The sequence below is a fragment of the Cydia fagiglandana genome, chromosome Z (assembly GCF_963556715.1).
Source record: "Cydia fagiglandana chromosome Z, ilCydFagi1.1, whole genome shotgun sequence".
Classification (NCBI taxonomy): domain Eukaryota; kingdom Metazoa; phylum Arthropoda; class Insecta; order Lepidoptera; family Tortricidae; genus Cydia; species Cydia fagiglandana.
The window spans coordinates 22,019,793-22,040,594 of NC_085959.1; the positions used below are offsets into that span (position 1 = coordinate 22,019,793).

A 20,802-nucleotide genomic window follows, 5' to 3' on the forward strand; every position below is an offset into this window, starting at 1 on the left:
ATTAAACAAGCATACCTATGGGAGTACCTTCGCAGCGCTTCGTACCTACGTCTTTTTACTAAGAAGAGAAGTTTTTTTGCAATAACTTAAAAACGGCTAGACCGATCATGTTCGCTATAATTTTCATTTAAAGTATTTATTAAGCTTTTGTTTCACGATTTCATTCATATTTTTGGCCCATGGTTCAGAAGTTAGATGATGGACGATATATTGTTTTCTTCTTTCGGAGCGATTAGTTCCGAAAATACCTATAAACTTTATTATTAAATGGTATTTGGATACTCTTATTGGTTTTGATAGACCTATCCAACGAAATCCCGCACTATTAGATCAAGCCAAAAAAAAAAGTCATTTTGTATGGAATCAGTAGGTACCCTTTTTTTAGTTCTTTTTGTACCGTTCTGTCGCTATGCATGGATTATGTATTTACAATAACTAACGGACATGGCGAAACTATAAGGGTTTCTAGATGACAACGAAACCCTAAAAAATGAATCAACATTCTTATTGTTCAATTAATTTCACAGTGGAAATGTTATTTGTTTTAATAGTAGTTATGTGCATAATTTTCATTTGCGTTATTGGCTTCTTTTTTTTGCTAGTTATTAGCTATATACTACAAGTGCATATAAAACAATTCATATTATCCGGAGCAATTTATCAGCCCGCGCCGGCAGACGAGGGGTAATGTTAATATTGGGCGACGGCTATATGCTCGAGTATGCACCCTACTTTTCACTTCGATTGCAAGGAAAATAATATGGAAAGTCTTACACTTAAGGCGAGGGCCCTGGTTTTATGTAACAAAGTACCCCTGTTCAAGCTGCTGAGGTGAAAACGATATTTCGTTATCTGGGTTGGTCTGGGAGATACTACACGTAATATTATATGGAATCCCCTACACGTAATATGGAATGAATTATTTGTTTCGCTTCAACATTATGGTGGGTCAAACTTTTGAACCAGGGGCCCAAAAATGGAAACATAATATATAACTCATATAATCCGCCGGTCCATTAAAAGGAAGTGATGGCCTGGCTGCGGCCCTCGCATTATTAAGTTTTAAGACCCCTGCACTTAAGCTTTAAAAAGCCATTTAATTCAGCCTATAGACACAACATGTAACTAACTTAACGATACTGAGAAGTTTGGTTTGTTTAATTCTTACCCTACAGCGTTAATATGAGCTATGAACAAATAGGCCGATAGGTATGGTGGTAACCATAAATCATTGGCGGAGGCCGCGGTCGGCGCAGCTTGTGTACAACACCAATATTAATTTGCTTTCCGCTTTCATGGCGCATATTAAATGCGGCAGTTGGCACCATGGCACTTAGTTTCGAACAACACTCTTATACGAGTAGCACGTGCGCTAGCCACTAGCGGCACTAGACCCCCACAGAGCCGCATTCGAACTTTAACTATTTCTACTAAGGGTTTTGATATCGACTTGACATTGCTCATAGAGCTTCTCGTGCGCAATATTATTTATTTAGCGAGAAGCACTATGAGTAGATAGTAAGGTAAATTTAATATCAAAGGAGAAAAAGGTTTTTTAATCAGGATTCGACTTCTGAACTCTGTTAATACAGAATAACAGAATGAAAACTATTTATTCAGTTCCTATTCTGTTTTAGGGGTACGAATAATACCTATATTCAAGTATGTCAATATACTTATCAATTATATATGGGTTTCGCAATGCCCTAAATAATTGGTTTCAAGTAGGTAGATAAGTACGCATGAGAACGCCGGTAGAAATCCATTTTCAATGAATTTTACTCGCTTATTATCTTACAAAATATCAAATTCAGTGCGCCCATTAGAAAATACTTGATCAATTTATTTTATATGTACATGTCCCTACATGTTAATTGCTAAGGTTACCTATTTAAAATGGATAATTGTTACGTATTTAATAGGGATGCTAACGTGAGTTCCAGGAGAAGATAAAAAAAAAACCGGCCAAGTGCGATTCTTACTCGCGCATGAAGGGTTCCGTACCATTACGCAAAAAACGGTAAAAAATCACGTTTGTTGTATGGGAGCCCCACTGAAATATTTATTTTATTTTGTTTCTAGTATTTGGTGTTATAGCGGCAACAGAAATACATACCTACATCGTCTTATCATCGTCATCGTCTAGCTATCACGGTTCATGAGTTAGGTACAGCCTGGTGACAGAAAGACAGACGGTCGGACAGCGAAGTCTTAGTAATAGGGTCCCGTTTTTACCCTTTGGATACGGAACTCTAACAAAAAAAAATACAGGTCATTGTGCTGTACGTCATACTACATATGATATGATACATAATTGACGAGGTGCTCGAGCGCGACCCCGGGCACACGGTCGCTCATTAAAACATCCGTCAAAAGTTGCTCCTTCGCTTGCTTTTTCTTGTGCTTATTTATAGCTTTTCTTAAAGCCTTTCACGTGTAGGACGTAAATAGACATGGTCCAATCTGTAACAAACGGCCCAATTAAAAAACGTTCAAACAGATTGTTGACTGATGTTACATAATTGCTGTGACTTATTTTTCAAAAGTGTTATTCAATAAAAATATACGTAAGTACGTGTAAGTAGTCTTTTTTCTAATACTAAAAAACGAAGTATTACAAAGGAAGACGAAGACGAAGATTTTTTTTTGTAAAATTATTGTACCTAAGTCGTCATTTTTTATTCCAATATGTAAAAGATGTTTAAGTAGGTAAGGACAAGAACCTTGAAGTATTTGTCAATGTTTTATTGGGTCAACCTGGGCCAATCATGCGCTCCACATGCATCCAATATAAAGAGCCCCTTCTGGAAGAATGAACATTTTTTCTATGTTCCTGAAAGTTTTGTGCAAAACAAGAACATTGGGATGAGGCTGAGCCAAATAAAGACCAACCAAGTTGCGCCTCTTGATCTAATTTGGCGACTATCTTGATCCGGGTCGCCGACGAGGCCCACTCGACGCTAACATACTTACCCACAACCTAAAATAACCATGTAACTGCTTGTCTTAAAAAAGCTTAAAAAGGGGTATAACGACTTTTATGGCGAATGTAGTCCCTGGTAAAGTCTACTTAATAATATTTTTATGTTTTTAATCAAGCTATTCATCAAAAGTGATCCAATCTCATCGAACTTAAAACTTCGAATAGGTAGTAACACGATTTGGGTGTAGTATTTATATAACGACAGATATCACTCTATACATAATGACTGCTACATAAAATCTTGAAATCTGAGAAAGATGCATCTCGCTTCCGCAGCCACTTTAGCTTCCAAGTTGGTTCGATAAGAAGTTGCAGCGGGAACCACCGTTACGGAATAGGTACTTATCTATAAATGCCGTCGGGAAAAGACAGAAATATAAAATGAAAAACCTCATTACTTTCACAGATGCAGCAACTCGCCCCGTTCAGTGATACTGGAACTATAAATACATACGCGTTATGAAATTTTAATGAGAATCGAAGAAATGACAACAATAAATCTTTAGATAATAATAGTTTCGCTTAGTAGTTATTTCAATTAAACTTATGATAAGATGCAATAATTAAAATTGTGATTTAAATTAAACCTACGTACTATACCAAACAATGCGTCCAAATATTTCGAATTAGCATATTTAATTAGCGTATACTCGACCAAGTCGAATCCTGGTGAGGCGAGGTCCACCTGTGCTCAGCGGAGCTGTCACAGGAGCACGAAAGACTGTTAGTACGCGGGTTGTGATGGGATTTTAGCTCTGATCGTATAGGGCAGTAGTTAAGAGACATGGTAAAAATGTGCACGGTGTCCCCGGAAGATTTTGTGCCGCGGGCCCGATGCGCGACCGCCGCGCTGACTATATGAGTGGGGCCGGGTGCGAGCGGTAATGGTGTGACGGCACGATGGCAGCGGTCGCAGGGCTGTACGGCCTGGGCGACGACCAGCGCGCCCGGCATCGCCGCGGCCAGGCCAACGCCGAGCGCTCCGAGTCCAGAGACGACAACACCGAGGCGTGAGTACCTACCTCCACCACACACACGAACATACTCCTACACACACTTACACTGACTACATGTATTAAACGACGACGGGATATATTGAGCTCTATCTTTTCAGATTTATCTAAACGTCATTTTGACTTTATAGGAAAATCTAGGAAACTAGTCATACAAATAAGAAAAGAAATCAAAAAAAGTAGGGATGTACCGACTAGTCGCCGACTAGTCGGGAAAGCCGACTATCCGGCCTCATTTGTAGTCGGCGATTAGTCGGCGACTAGTCGGCAAAAATGGCCGATTAGTCGGCACTTTATAAGTGACAGAAAAACAGGGCAAAATGAAATAAACAGCTAATATTTAACATTAGCTTTTATCTATTTTACCCAAATTCATATTTAGGGTGCTTACGAAAACTTTTGTTCGAATTATTGACAATATGGTCGCTTTTTTATGTCCGACCGGTTGCCGTATGAAATATAGCCTTAGATATGTTTTTGCTTTACCACATTTTTTGCGTTTAGATAGATAAATATCGCGACGATAGCGGTAAAACGATTGTTCTTAAGTGCATCTGTACCGAACTTGGAGGAAACTAATGATCTGGCCGACTAGCCGACTAGTCGGCCGACTAATCGGCCATCCGAACGCCGATTAGTCGGCTAGTCGGCTAGTCGGCCAAATCAATAGTCGGTACACCACTAAAAAAACCTACATGTAGTGGCCTGTTAATACAGCCTATCTAAAATCAGTAAATTTTAAAGTTTTGAAAGTCTTAATTCGCACTATTTAGTTTTACTTACAACATAACAATACTTAAAAGAGGATAGCAATAAAATTGTACATTACCTAATTTTAATAGCATAGCAATAAAAAAAAACGCTCTTTAATTTCCAGTGATGCATGTTAAGACGAAACAGGAGCTGAGTTTTAAATATTTTAGGTAAATATACCCGTCTCGCTAATGGAAGCGGCTCCTAAAACTAGTGCGATAAGGACAAGGCGAAAAATCCCGCCTGTAAATCTCAAAAATCGAGGTTTCGTACTCGTCTGTTTTCTCCTCCAAAACTTAACCAATCCTAACCAAACTTGGAAATCTAAATGATTATGAAATTATCTCTGTCGGACCGTTTTGCTTTTTTGGCTAATTGATATTAGTTTTGAATACTACGCCTTTCATTGCGGCATAATCTTTAATCAGGCCAATGTTGAAGGGCTCTCGCGCCTTAAAAAACAAAATATTATCAAAATATCCTGTTGGCTTTTAGCCCCCAGAAATCCAACTATTTGCATTATGAATAGATGTTTTTTTTATAAATAACATACACTATTTTTTGGCGTGACGGACTTTCAAATGCGAAGTTTTTCACTTGCGATTAAAGCCTTTAGATGGCAGGCAGAGTTTTTAATGTAGGTATTGTAAGAGAATGAAAATATGTAGATTTCGTCCTATTAACATATCAATTACAACCTAGCTTCTGCCCGCGACATAGTTTATTAAGAAGTAGTATTTTCACATACTAAGTCCATAGTTTTCACCTCCTTGAGGGATGAGTTCCGGGTTAAAAATTATCCTATCGGGGAAGGCCCCGAGACTCAAACTACTTCCATACCAAATTTCATATATGTAATCGGTTCAGCGGTTAAAGCGTTAAGGGCAGAGATGTGACTTATTTGAAATACTTGTATTTAAAATGCAAATACAAAATGCAAAATAGCTATTTTGTATTTTGTATTTAAATACCTTTTGAAGAAAACTATGTATTTTGTATTTTATTTGAAATAGTTTTTGGGACCTATTTTATATTTACAAAATACAAAATACTTTATAGTAGGTAGATGGTGTATACAGTAGGTGGATGTTAGAATCCTGGCAACTCTCTCATTCTTTTAACATGGAACTGTTGAATCTGTTTAGTAACGTCGCACATGACCACAAGGTTGCGAGGGTTTCAAAGCACGAGAGGAGAACAAACTTTTCCGCCCTGGTGAAACACAAACGAGACGTTTTCATCACACCAGAGGCATTATACTAGCTGTAAAACATTACAAATTAATGATTTAAAAGTTGGCCGTTAAAAACCATCATCCATATACCCACATCCTACCGGTTAATATGAGCAAACAACTAGAAATTTGCACTTTAGATAGAGGATTGATTTCAAAGAATGAAGAGAGTGTTTTCAACTCGGAAATTCCGAGTAATACATTTTAATTCAAACTATTAGGTATTCACTACTCAGAGTACCTTTTATCGCAAAGTATTTGTATTTTTAAAAAGTATTTTGAAAATACCTATTTCGTATTTTATATTTAAATACAAATTCATAAACTATTTTGTATTTGAAATAGTATTATCAAGGAAGTATTTGTATTTTGTATTTAAATAATTTTTGTAAAGTATTTTTCACATCTCTGGTTAAGGGGTAACGGGCGGACAGATAGAGTTAAGTGCATTTAATAAATATTAGTAGGCGCCATCGACTGGACAGAAACGGCTTTGTACAGGGAAGCATGGCGGTTTTTGGTGTCGGAGGCCAAGGTCCACTTCGGATCGCTACGCCACATCAGTAAATAAGATACTTATATGCTGTGTTCAGCGTAGCATTCCGTATGACACCTAGTATTTTTGCGCTCCGATAGCGACACTCGGTTTTTCAAATAAAGATTAAGGCAGCTACGAGAGGAAGCGTAATGACGTCGTCTTTGCAAAGCTTAGCGCAGACCGAATACACACACTCGCATATCGGTCTAAGCTAAGGATACGGACACATGAGATATTGAGTATCTACACTGCTTTTCTATGCAAGTCCCTATGCATACATACCCATTATTACGCAGATGCATACATGTAGTAACAAACGTAGAATGTAGAATGTACTTACGTAACATCTACTTCTAGGTGGATAAATGAATGAATCAGTAGGTGTGCTTAAGCACATACTTAACCTACACCTATTATTCGATCTGAAGGCTTTCTACAAATTAGTTTTAAATTGGAGTTAATGTCAACATAGATATTCTCCGCATTTTTAAAATTAAAGCTAAGTATAAGTACTTACAGAAATTATAGGTAGGGTTTGGCTATGAACATAAATGCCTTATTGAATCGCGTGAGGCCGCTTTGTAATCTCCCAGTCAATCCATCATCAAACGGATAGCTCTGCTGCAATTTTTCAATCGGATTTCTTCGGTTAACTTAAGCGAACAAACCGTTAGAACGAACAAGTAAAGTAGGTATTCTGAAAAAATGCAATCCTTTTGTTATTTAAAATTAAAGTTACTACTCCTCTCTTATCTATCTATGGCCCGATTCGAACTTTAGGATACGTCAAATATTGCGGCCAGATACGATATGGATTAGATATTTCAGTATCAAAAGTGACGTTTTTGTTTGGAGAAAGTCACATTTGACACTGACGTATCTAATCCATATCGTATCTAGCCGTAATATTTGACGTATCTTAAAGTTAGAATCGGGCATTGTAACACAAAAAACATTATATTCAATTTCTATCAACAGAAAAGTGCTGAAGTATGAAATAAAATAACCTGAAAAATATAGAATAAGTACCTACTTTCTTTTAGGGACAAAGTGAACTTTGACAAAATGTAGCTTTCGCAACCCTCCAACCGCGAAGACAGTTTTCTTTCATTTTAACGTGTTGAATATACCGGGTGTGGCCTGTTAATATGAGCAGAAAATTAAACTGTAGGCTGTACTCCTCATACTGACCACCATTTGCTCAGCGACTTTTAAAAATAACTTGTGGTTTGATTTTTAATACACTTTAAAGTTTATTCTAAGACGCAATGTATTGCGAAATTTGTTATGTTCAAGGCGTGACAAGCAACGTCAAATCACAATGATATGGCGTGGCGATGGCGTCCGTTGAAGATAATATTTATTTTATATGAAAAATAGGGAGTCTAAATATTTCATAATTTTTAAAAGTTGTTGAACAACAGTTTCACCATTTGAGGAGTACAATCTATGTTTTAATTATTTGCTCATGTTACAGGCCACACCCGGTATACGCGAAAATATTTTGTATCCCATAGTGCACTTGTGCTACGAGTCTCGAGAGTATCCCGCGTGGAATATTTTGTCCGCGAGCCAGAGGCTTGTCCAAATCGTGCTTATAATCGTGCTGCGGTAAAGCTAAAGCAAGGTTTGAAGATGAGTTCTAAAAGGACAACAGTAAAGACGGTGACATCTTGCGGAGACAATAAGAACTAATGTAGACTACCGTGAAGTAGCGCCACCTAACGTCGTTCAACAAAACTAATAATACTGCGTACGTACATACTTCGGATCTCACGCGTGTTTGGCAGATGGCGCTAACGTGCCAAACCTTAATTCTAAAATTAATATTGATAAAATTAGAATCAAAGACAGTTTTACAACAAAAAATATTATGATACGAGTAGCTATGTAGAGTTGTTGCTTTTTAGGGTTCCGTACCCAAAGGGTCCCTATTATACGGGACCCTATTATTAAGACTCCGCTGTCCGTCCACTTGTCTGTCTGTCTGTCCGTCCGTCTATATGTCTGTCACCAGGCTGTACCTTATGAACCGTCATAGTAAGCTAGGCAGTGAAGTTTGCACCAGATGATATATTTTTGTTGCTGCTATAATAACAAATATTATACTAAAAAAAGAATATAATCCCTTCGTGCGCGAGACCGACTTACACTTGGCTGGGTTTTTTTATCTAGTATTTTGGAGGCCAGTCCAAACATACATGATGTCATTTTGTTTTCATTCACCAGTGCGTCAAGCCAACATATTATATATTATATTATATGTACATTCGCCATCAGATATACCGGAGCAGCCAAAGTGCTCGAAAATATCTGAAAATTAACGCCTTGATAATAGAGGCTTTGTTCAGATATTTATGAATACTTTAGCCGCTGATGGCGACTGGATGGACGAGTACGAGCGAAATGCTTTCGCAAAATGACAGCTATAAATATCAAAGTGTACTCGTACCTACCTACCTACCTACCTACCTACCTACCTACCTACCTACCTACGTTCGAATTGGCCTCCAGAAAAGTGATGTTGTGAATACTGTGCAATTAAATTAGTTTAAATATTTGATTAATCGTTTTCTAACTTTTTCTAATCATACCATTTAACAAACCAGTAATTTTAGTAATTTTACACGTAAGTAATTTTGGACTTCAGCATAGTAGGTATATGTATTCGATAATTAACAACCCTCTTGACACGATACTTTAATTTCTTTGTTTGGTCCTTAACTTTCGTGTTCCTCCTACCGCTGTGTTAAAATTACGACATGCATCAATTTAGATGCTGACCTAGAATAACATCAAGGGCGGCTGGCGACGCTGCACGACGGCGACGAAGCGTCTAGCGTCCTAGCATCCCAGCGTCGCACTGCTGTATCATTCCGGACACCAACGGTAGGGGGAGGGAGGCGCGAGGCCTTCGCCACCCGCGGCCCGGGCCGGCGGGCCGGAGCGCCGCGCCGCCGTGCCGGCTCGCGGTGCATTCGAACAAGCTGGATCTTCCCGCGGCTTCACGAACGCTCGCTTCAGGCGAACCTGTGTGTTTCTCAACGCAACCATATTAGACCGAATAGTTTTATTCGTGTATCCATTCACCGACTCACTATCTTCTTTTTCAACAACTCCCACTGTTAACACCGCTCTGTATAATAATTTAAGTTTTTATGGAAAATACATAATTTCCTTTGATAAAAAGTGAGTTTACATCACAGTGTACAAGTCATTAGATAATCTGTAACAACTATGATTAGGACTGCAGGCGAACGCTCGCCTGAGCTCGATGAACAGCCTACAGAACTAGGCTGATTGACTTACCGATTTCATCCTAGGCTAGTAAAAGTTTTACCTCCCGATTAAGTACAGTTGTACTGAATCTTAAGATCTTTATAAAGTTTGGATTCGATTATGAATCAGATATACAAGTAGGTAGCTGCTTGGTCTCAGAGAGTTCTGTATATTGTCATGAATATCTTTCAGGACATCTTATAATGGACATCTTCAAACATATTTGAAGCTCATGGAAACAACCGTACAACTCTACGCCGTAATCGCCTTTAAACAACTAAAGGCGATGGCGTTTCGTTTCGTTTCGATTGGTTAAGTTTTGGAGGAGGCAAGTGTCGTGAACGAAACCTCGATTTCTGAGATTAATACTCGTGACCGATCCACTTACCAGACCTTAAAACCGAGCGAGCCACCTCAAATTCTACTTTATTAATGATCCAAAAGCTAAATCTAAGCTAAGCTAAAGCTTTTAGCATGCTACACATGGACAAATTCAGAGGAACGCTATGCATCTCGCTCGTACTCGCATATTAGTGCGAGCGAGATGTATAGAAAGTAAATTACGTAGACGTTAGCGTACATGTCAGTTGTGACACTGTCAGTGACTCAAGGTACGGGTACAGGCCCCGTAGAAAACATGCCAATCGCTATCGCTCCGTAGCGATCGAAACGCAACTGTCACTGTCACACTAATACGGAAGAGCGATAGAGAGACACAAAGCGATTCGATGGCAAAGCGCAAGCGATTGTAAGCTTGGCTAGGCCGACAGGTTCGATGACAATTAAATTCGATCTATAAGGTACTTCAATGTCTTATTTTGAGCTCATTTCCTCGAATTTTGACCAGCAAAAAACCAAGAAGTTCGACAGGTACAACTGTAGGGTCCTACAACAACATTGTCAAATACGTAGCCTGACGAGTGCTACGAGCTACGACCGCGGCGTAGCACATCCTCATGCAGAGTTGATCGTTACGTTAACTTATATTAGCGACACGCCCCGCGCGGCTTCGGAAAAACCTTAACAAATTTTACAAACAAAACACTCCACTATTGATAGTTCATAAAAACCGATTAGTTGTTTTTGAGTTTATCACGAACATACAGACAGACAGACGCGGCGGGGGACTTTGTTTTATAACTTATAAGTATTAGTGATAACATAAATCAATTTAATAGCAAGAGGCGCATGATTTCAGGAATATGATATTGTTAGTTGCATAACAACCGTATTTTACCTATCCGTATACCGTATTGTCTCACAATTAAGAGTAGGAAAAGATCGTCGTAAAAATAATTGACTACTTAATTACATTCAAACAAGAAAATTTATACATTCTATAATAGCCACTTGCACCATCCCACTAACCCGGGGTTAAAGCTGGACATTACCTACCTGCACAATAACCACTAGTAAAGAAAATATCTTATGTATTTTCTCTCTCGGTTCTTCTAGGTTATTATTTAATCGTGTAAACTGGATCGCCGGGCGAAGCAGAAGCGTTTAATATCCAGAGGGCCTACCGCGAACCACGTTCGACGTGTTGCCTCCCTGTCACACTTACATACGAATTTACAAGTGGAACAGAGAGGCAACACTTCGATCGTGCTTCGCGGTAGGCCCTCAGGACGGGGCTTAACATTCCCCGAAAGGTACGAGTATAGTAAAATAGGTCGTGTTTGTCCGCCTTCCGGTGACGTCACGGCCCCGAGCTCTGCAATCAGCGCATTGAACCGCGCGGTCGGGACGCTTTGCCGCTCCGCGCCGCGCCGGCCTACTGTACGTGAATCACTTGCGAGATGCATTTGCATGTGTGCGTCAGAGTACATTGCCGTTCACACTTAACTTACGGCCCGATTCTTACTTTAAGGTACGTCAATTAAAAGATCTAGAAACGATATGTCAGTGACAAATAAGTGTCAAAATTGACGTTTCTTCAAACAAAAACGTCACATATGACACTTGTTTGACACTGACATATCTAATCCATATCGTTTCAATGTCTAGTATTTGACGTATTATATTGTTCGAATACGGCTGTTAGATTCAACATTAATTGTTAACTACAGAGGTTAGTTAGTACTTCGTACTCGTACCTGTCGTTAAACTGATTCGCATTCCAGTATTTTTCAGCCAATTTTCATGCAATTTCTTCATTAATTCGAACGCAGTATACAGAACACAACACGACGGTGACAGAAAACAACTTTAGAGTAGGTACCGTACTATCCCATACTTAATCCAAATAAGGCTTAGTTTCTACTTTTAGAAATTTGGAAGATCAGGTGGCTGTAGCTTTTAAAAGCCTAGTTAAATAATGGAGTACATTTGTAGTGAGAAGCGCCGTCGACTATCCTCTTAAGTGTTTGTTTGTATGATCAATACATAATAAGAATGTTGAAATGACCACTTATTAGGAATTTTAACGATCCATGTCTAATTAGGCGAAATTAGGTTGGACCTTATGAATAAGGAACCGCAGAATACGGCAAGTGAGAATAAAGTTTAATTTGGAGCTAAGTACAATTTTAGTTAACTGTCCATTACCAAACTATTACATGTATATAGGTACTATTTAAGTAGGTACATTTTAAAAAATCAACATTCGATCGAAATGAATGGTTTTGCTCGTGTGAAGGGTCGTGGCCGTGCTGATAGCTAATAAATTAATAAATTAAAAAAAAAAAAAAAAAAATGTCTAGTGTTAAGATCGCATGCTCAAACGGTAAAACGCAATTAGGTGAATCCGGACCAACACAATGTTTTTATTACCTTACCTTAGAATAAGCTTTTTTCTTAAAATTGATCTCCTTTATAATTAGTAGTTGCCCTGAACGTGCCTGAACTGAGGTTTCGTGAGTCTTCTAACGCCTTAACCTGCAGTGCAGGCCATTACTTCTCATATTTAAGAACTTAAGTTGGATTACCTACATTGGGAGCCTTGGCTAGTGAATCTCACTAGTTGGATTAATGACCTTATTTTGGTGTGTAAGTTATAATTGGCCTCCTCTCGTTCGCTTAAGCTGAATCACTAAATATTTAATTATAATAAACACGTTTTTATTATACCTATTTTTATTAAACCCTTCTACGTAGGTTATGTGTGATTTCACGACACTTGTATAATTTAGCCAAATTTCATGAACATCGGTTTCATGAACTTGTGGTTTCATGAACTCAAGTAATCGTTAAATAACCTGAAACATATATGAAAGTGCATGACCCTGAGAGCTCATTTCATTCGTTCAATAAAATTAATAACATAGGTTTTAAAGCTGATTGTCCCCATCTCCCGCTATTTTTACCAATGCAATCAAATCAACGCAATCAGTTGCAGTTGGATAAGTGCGGTGTCGCGAGAGCTGCGTTCTCGAGTGTAGGTACACGAACGGCAAATATGTTGACCCATCTCATTGTTAGATGTCGTTTTTTGTGGGGTGTCTTTCTTCCCATCTTGTGTATTTACTTTTATTGTTTAGTGTATCACTTGACCCAGTGTTTAACATCACTTTCATCCACAAGTCGAGTACATTTTAGGTTCGATCTACTATAGTTCGTCTTTTTAGCATTAGAAAGAAGGTAAGCGATCTTGAAATGTCTTTAATTGAAAAACGCTTTTGAAAAATCAGTAACTATTACTTATGAAAGTAGAAGAATATATTATTATGTAAATTATCGTATTAGATTCATAATTGTTACATATTTGCCGTGGCTTATTTTTAAAACGTGTTTGTCAATAAAAAGACACATCAAGATTGTTTACCTTATTTCTATAAAAAAACTAACTATACAACCTTGGCGGTTGCTGCCTCTGCGTGTATCCAATGACACGAGAAAGGGTAGGTAACATCCGCTCTGTATTCCCCTTACATTTGATTAAATTGTCAAAAGGGTCTCTACGTACATATTGGCTTCGGCTCCGCGCATGCCTCCTAAATTACCGGAACGCAATTGTAACAACCTAGGTTGGTTTTGGAGAAGCTTTTGATCCTGGACTGAAATACTTATCTTATACTTAGATCCTGGATGAGTAGCAAAAAATTTACAGTATTGAGCTATCAAATCCCATGCTGATGCTATGCCAAATTGGTCTTAGGAGACTACATTTTTAATAGATGATTAAGTATTTATATTTAAATATGTACTTACTTACTTACTTGGTTGGCGCGATGACCCAAAATGAGTCTTGGCCTGGAGGCTCTTGTGTTGGAACACAAGAGCACGCCACTTTGATCGATCAAGAGCGGTATCCCGCCAGCTTTCGCCGACTCCGACCTCACGGAGATCTGCCTCCACTCTATCTGCCCAACGGTATTTAGGACGACCAACAGGACGGCGTCCATTTGGTCGACCCAAGTAAGCCTTGTAGGTAGGTCAACTGTGCCTTTTAGTCAGAGATTCTGGGACCCGTTAAAAGAGACGATGGCAGTTGGACGATCCGAAAGAATGCCGAGATAGAACATCTGATAGCCGAGCCGAACATAATAGGTGATATATTTAAATATTTGTGTTTTTTTATACTTATTTTTTTAAATGTAGTAGTAATTTTTAGTAATAAATAAATATCAGAGGACATCTTACACACATCAACCTAGCCCCAAAATAAGCAAAACTGCGATGATATACATACTTCTATAGATAAATACATACGTATATACATAGAAAACATCCATGACTCAAGAACAAATATTTGTGTCCATCAGTTCCTCTCACAAATAAATGCCCTTACCGGTATTCGAACCCAGGACCATCGGCTTCACATGCAGGGTCACTAGTGTCACTACCCACTAGGCCAGACCGGTCGTCTACGTATGTATAACTAGCTGTTGCCCGCGACTTCGTCCGCGTGGAATCTTATCTTCAACATTTTACATCTTTAGTACCTAATACAATTTTCATATCCAAGCAATGTTGAAATTAAGTACTTTCCTTGTTTAGCAAGTTGCATGAAGTTTTAAGTCAAGTGGATTTTGATGTTGGTTGCTGAAATTACTTTTCTTATATTCTCATAATAGGTACCTATGCCCTATACAAAGATTCAAGTTCCGCACTCACGAAATATCTGATCTCCATACAAACTTTCAACCCCTTTCTCACCACCATATGGGATGAATTTTCAAAAACGCTGATATTAGTTTTCTTGTATTTTAATTTAATACCTTTTTACAAAAATTTCAAGTTCCTAGCTTCAAATAAAATTTGCACCTGATGACGAACTTTCATCCCCTTTTTAACCCCCTTAGGGGTTGAATTTCCAAGAACGTTACAATTACTTTTTTTAATCGGCTATTATGCCTTTCTAAGAATTTTCAAAGCATTAGTAATGGATTCAAATTTTGAAACCCATTTTAACCCTGTTAGGGGATGAATTTTACAAAACGCTGAAATTACTTTTATTGTCTTTTAATAGTATCCCCAAATACAAAGATTCTAGTCCCGCGCTCGAAAAAAATGTTTGATATCCATACAAACTTTCAACCCCTTTTTCACCACCTTAGGGGATGAATTTTCAAAAACGCTGAAATTAGTTTTCTAGTCTTTTAATAATATATCTTTGTACGAAGTTTCAAATTCGTAGCTTAAAAGAAAACTTTAACCCCATACAAACTTTCATCCCCTTTTTAACCCCCTTAGGGGTTGAATTTCTCAAAATCGCTTCTTATCTCTTGTACACTTTATAAATGAAATCTGGTATGCAAATTTCAACTTTCTGGCTTTTGTAGTTTCGGCTCTGCGTTGATGAATCAGTCAATCAGGACACTTGCATTTATATATATCAGAGATATATATAACTCCGTATAAGATAAATAAAGTCTAAGAAAAAAACGTGCCTCGGATGTCAAGCAAAAGTCACTCTCGAATAGATGGCGCCATATACCTTTGGCCTATTGTCGGTCAGATGGCGTTGGCGACACCGTTTGATATTTAACAATTTTAACACGTATCAGTGAAAGAACATGGGTCATTGTGGAACAATAAAAATTAATAATCATATATTCGTAAACATATTTTAATTCATTTATACATTTTCAATTTTATTTTAAATTTTAATCGTGTGTCGATAGATGGCAGTAAATGTACCGTGACTACAAAATTTACTTTGACAGGACCCCTCTATACTATCTATTCTTTTTGATATATATAGATAAATAGGTAATTTTAACAATTTTAATGTCATGTTTTAATTGTAAAATCTTTAATTGTAAGTAATTGTTTAAGCTATTGATTTACCTACGGATTTCAGAGAAAATGGACGCTCGGCGTCTAAATCGTCAATTACTTATGTAAATTTTAAGGTAATATCTCTTACATAATCTTGCTATAAATACGAGTATAATATGTACTACATGTAAGCGATTTTGGTTCCGCGCTGTCGGTAAACAATGGGAAGCCCGTGAGAGTAACATCTCAAATTAATTGGCTCCCGTCCAGAACAACGTGAAGTAGATACCTATACGAAGAAATATTAGGAGCCTTTGTTGGCTCATAGGTCGGAGCAACAAATTTGCTTGGTGTCTGTTAATATTAACGAGGGAACGGAATTACAAACAGGTTGCCTTTTTAGGGTTCCGTAGCCAAATGGCAAATAACGGAACCCTTATGGATTCTTCATGTCTGTCCGTCTGTCTGTCTGTCCGTGTCACAGCCACGTTTTTCTGAAACTATAAGAACTATTACTGTTGAAACTTGGTAAGTAGATGTACATATTTTGTGAACCGCATTAAGATTTTCACACAAAAATAGAAAAATAACAATAAATTTTGGGGGTTCCCCATACTTAGAACTGAAACTCAATTTTTTTTTTCATCAATCCCATACGTGTGGGTAATGATATTGAGGTTTATAATTTTTTTTTTTACTGGATAGTTTGCGCGAGAGACACTTCCAAAGTGGTAAAATGTATGTCGCCCCTGTATCTTCTAAAATAAGAGAATGATAAAACTAAAAAAATATATGATGTACATTTTACCATGCAAACTTCCACCGAAAATTGGTTTGAACGAGATCTAATAAGTAGTTTTTTTTAATACGTCATAAATCGTAAATCGCAATTTTATTATGTTACCTACTTGCTGATGCTACGGAACCCTTCATGGGCGCGTCCGGCTCGCACTTGGCCGCTTTTTTACACACTACGAGTACCTAATAGCAGGCGTGGCTCACTCCGCGATTTCGTTGCTTTCCTACAGGTAGCTAAAAGTAGGTACATCCGTTCCACACCAATTTTGGGGAAAGCCATAAGCCGCGCGTGGCGCTGTCGCCACCTAGCGGCCATATCTGTGCTGATCGTAACAGACGCGTTTTGTTAGAGAGTGAGTCTCCTGTAGGTACCTAGTACTTGTTATTATTTATTCTGTGCCTATAGCAATACTTAATGAAAACTTATATTCCATAATTGTTAATAGAAAAAACCGACTTCTTAAAATCGTTTGAAAGCCCATTTAAATTATTTCATATTAATTTCAATCAGCCTCAAGACTTAGTAAAAAATTTTGTTCCATTCTGGTCTTCCTAAGCTGTTTAACTTCACCAAATAGTACTAGTTAGCTAAATGCAAATGATTATCGAAGGAAATAGAGCTAGAGGTAGAGTCCTCTGACGGATACTACGGACAGACGAACGGACGGTCAGCGTAAGCTAAGTTATTAGGTACCCATAACCAGTCATGGGACATTTAAGAGGAAATTTGGAGTATTTAAGATATTTCCCGTATACATGTAAATGGTCTACCGCTTAGCGTGTTAAAAGATGAAAGTCCTATCCGTCTTTCATGTTTTAGGCGTGTTGTATCAAAGATACAGCAATTAGTTTCCACATATCTAACAAATTAAAACTATGTTTTTTTCTCCAGTCATGGACATCAAATCTCCAGTAATGGGCCCCCGGTAATGGACGTGGATCCAGTAATGGGCCCCCTATAATGGACATTGCTCTATCAGTATAAAATATTGAAATGGGGAATAAGTTACGGCAAAAAAATCAATTTTTGGTATAAGCTTTTATCACTAAATGTATTTTTCCTTCCACAGCCAATTATTATTGTTTTAGATCCATCGAGACAATTCTAATATACCCAAACACAATTAGTTAGGATTTATTGAAATAAAGTTCCCATGGCCACCTCCTGTCTCCATCATCAGATTAGGTCCATGTTATCATAATATTGCATTATCATCTGATTTGCATACTTAATTACGTACTTACACAAAATTCAACTGAATCGGAAATCGAAAAGTGGCTCAAATTCAGCTACCAACATTGGACCCACACTAACTAACAGGGCAAGTTAAATAAAAGTTTGGAAAAACGATATTAATTTATCCGAAGTCCGAGAATACCTCCTGATTGATATATTTCGTAACTACATTTTACTTCTGTATTGTTTAAACATGAAATTATGGCATGGCAAGCATCATTTTGTCAATTGTCCCATCATAGGAGGTACGCAGTTTTACAGCTCCTATAATGGGATTGGGCCAAATACCACTATTTTTTTACATCTGTGGAGTCACAACGTAGTGTGTTGTATACCTAAATACATGGTGTATGTGTGTTGTAAATGCAATTAACAAAACACATTCTAGTTTTCATCAAGTATTAATTAATTTAAATTTAATAAATTAACTCACCTCTCTTAGCGAAGTTGTTAAGAACTCGTAGTGGTATTTTTTTTCAGTGACACGACAACTTTTGGGTTGACGCCAATTTCTTAAAAAGCAACCAAATTTAATGAAACTTCAAACTGAAACAGCTCTAGGACTCTTATTTATAATAATATACAGCCAGTGTTTATAAACTACTTTTAGATACTTATTTTAGAGGAATTATGTTTTTTTATCCCATTACTGGTTACACGTCCATTATAGGGTATACTACTATATATACCTAGTTATAACTCTCATTGGGGAAAGGACCCTTAGAAATGTCGGAGGCCTCCGGTAGCCGAGGGGTCATTTGAACATGTACTGTCTCCATCGGATTTCGCGGTTTTCGCCATTATTAATCAGAATGTACTTATGACTTTCAAACTTAAATGAATCTCAATCATACGTCGGTATATTCTTATTTATAGGTACCTATATGTTGAACTGGTTATGTCATATTATGATTGGTGATAGAGTCAGGATACCTTTATAACAAGTTCATTTAAAGTACAAAGACAGTATCTATTTAAAAGATATTACAGTTTCCTCAACCGTCGTCATGCTCATGAAGTGAGATTCGCTCTTGGGATGCCGGACCGCGGACCGCGATGCAGTGGTTCCCGTTTGTGTCGATACGCGTGCGGCGAGGGCGGGCGGGTACACGGGACGGGGGGCGCGGCAGGGCGGGCGGCAGGACGCACGCGCGCCCGCCCCAGTATGCCGCCGCCGCGCTTCGGCGACACACGCGATCGCTCGCGCATCGCGACCGCAACGCGGCTCTGTCCGAGACCATGACTCGCCGTGTCCGGTGAGGCGCCGCCGCACGCGCCTAGCTCATTACGTAAGGGCTCGCCGCACGAACAGCGCACACATATCTAACAAGCATATCGGATTAGAAGTTAAAGCGCGTGGTTTCGCGGGAACCGGTCGCACGGGAAGAGTCGCCGGTTGCGCAGTGCGCGGTTGTTTGGTGGTCAGGACAGCTGGGTGCGGGTCGTCGGTTGGGCGTGCCACAGTGCTGGCGCGCGATGGTGCCAGCCCGCGCGGCGCTGTAGGCGCGCCATGAGGAGCGGCGGCGCAGCGGCCCGGGGCGCGGCCGTCATGCCTCGCGAGTAAGGTGGCGGCCGGGGCGCTCGCGACGAGCCGGCCCGGGGGCGCAGCGGGCCTGCCAGCCCCTCCGCCGCGTCCCCGCTGCACCGCCGCACCAGCACCGACCCGATGACATATTCAAATTGAACAGCCACCATTGCTCGCATAGAGTTGGTTGAGAAATGGGGGCTGACGCCTGTCCTCAGGCCGAGGCAGGAATGCCCCCGGGCCCAGGAGGAAGGCGGAGACCAAAGGTACGTACGCACGATGTAAGCAAACGGTATAATCGTATTCGTGGCGTCATGCAGCCGCAGAGCACGTCGTAAAGTGCGCTGCGCTTCGGGCGCGAGGATGTGAGCGTGCGTCATGCGCTTGGCAGCGACCGCGCCACACGCCGCGAGCGTTGCGCCTCTGCTCTCCACACTCATGTATATCGACATTGTCATGGAGTATTTCGACATGTGTTGGTGAGTGCGCCACCTCGCGACTCGCGCCGACCACTAACAGCGCCTCACTCTCGACTCGTCCGAACTAACAAACCTTGTCGAGTGACGTCTGGTAAGTGTGTCTCGAGAATTCTTTTCATGTCCGAATCATATCTCGTGTGACCTATATTTCGGCGCCAAGGCGTTTTAATATTCACCTTCTCCGGAACAAAAGCCGTAAGATGGCTTTGAGCTAAGATCGCAATATGAAATGCTATTTCTATCGCATCTAATGCCATGTGGTACCATCCTAAATCCCAACTAATACATCTCAGTCCTGTGCTATAATACAACAATAATATTCGTCTCCGAAAAGTATTTGCAAACCCGATAACTATGGTGCAGCATATAAACATGACAAAAGTCCACAATGGGTACCTAGGTATTTGAGTAGGCATGTATTTAATTGTTAGGTACTTAGGTACATAATTATTTATAATAGTATTTATTTTACATACGTTGCAATATTTCGGAGCGCAAGGAATTTTATTTTACTAAAGTTGTGTGAAACGGTGGATGACAAAGTTGTTCAAAAATATATTTAGCCAAGAATGACTCACTGTATTGATTCTTTCGTGATCGATCGGATGTGGCGAAATAACGTCATCGGTATTGGAAGTTCGATTTACAAACATTGTGTGCAATTCTTACCTATATAGGTACCTACTGAATAATGTAGAGACGTTGTCGCCACTCCTATCGTTTTGTTAGGATATGCCAGGCGATATTAAACCTTAAGGTTAGGTTATGTAAGGTATCTAACTACCGTCATTTAAGTCTCGC

At 39.1% G+C, this 20,802-nt stretch overlaps 1 protein-coding gene across 10 annotated transcripts in view; it reads left to right on the forward strand.

Moving 5' to 3' along the window:
- LOC134679052 (potassium voltage-gated channel protein Shaker) overlaps positions 1-20,802 on the forward strand; it is a 188,028-nt gene that overhangs the window by 125,173 nt on the left and 42,053 nt on the right. The window contains exon 1 of one of the 10 annotated variants that reach the window (XM_063537873.1): positions 3,234-3,993. The exons of 8 other annotated variants lie outside the window; for them this stretch is intronic. In XM_063537873.1, the coding sequence (XP_063393943.1) occupies positions 3,884-3,993 (110 nt within the window). In that variant the 5' untranslated portion in view covers positions 3,234-3,883. Of the gene's footprint in view, positions 1-3,233; positions 3,994-20,802 lie in introns of those variants that run through there. One more of the 10 variants, XM_063537878.1, reaches the window with a different exon arrangement.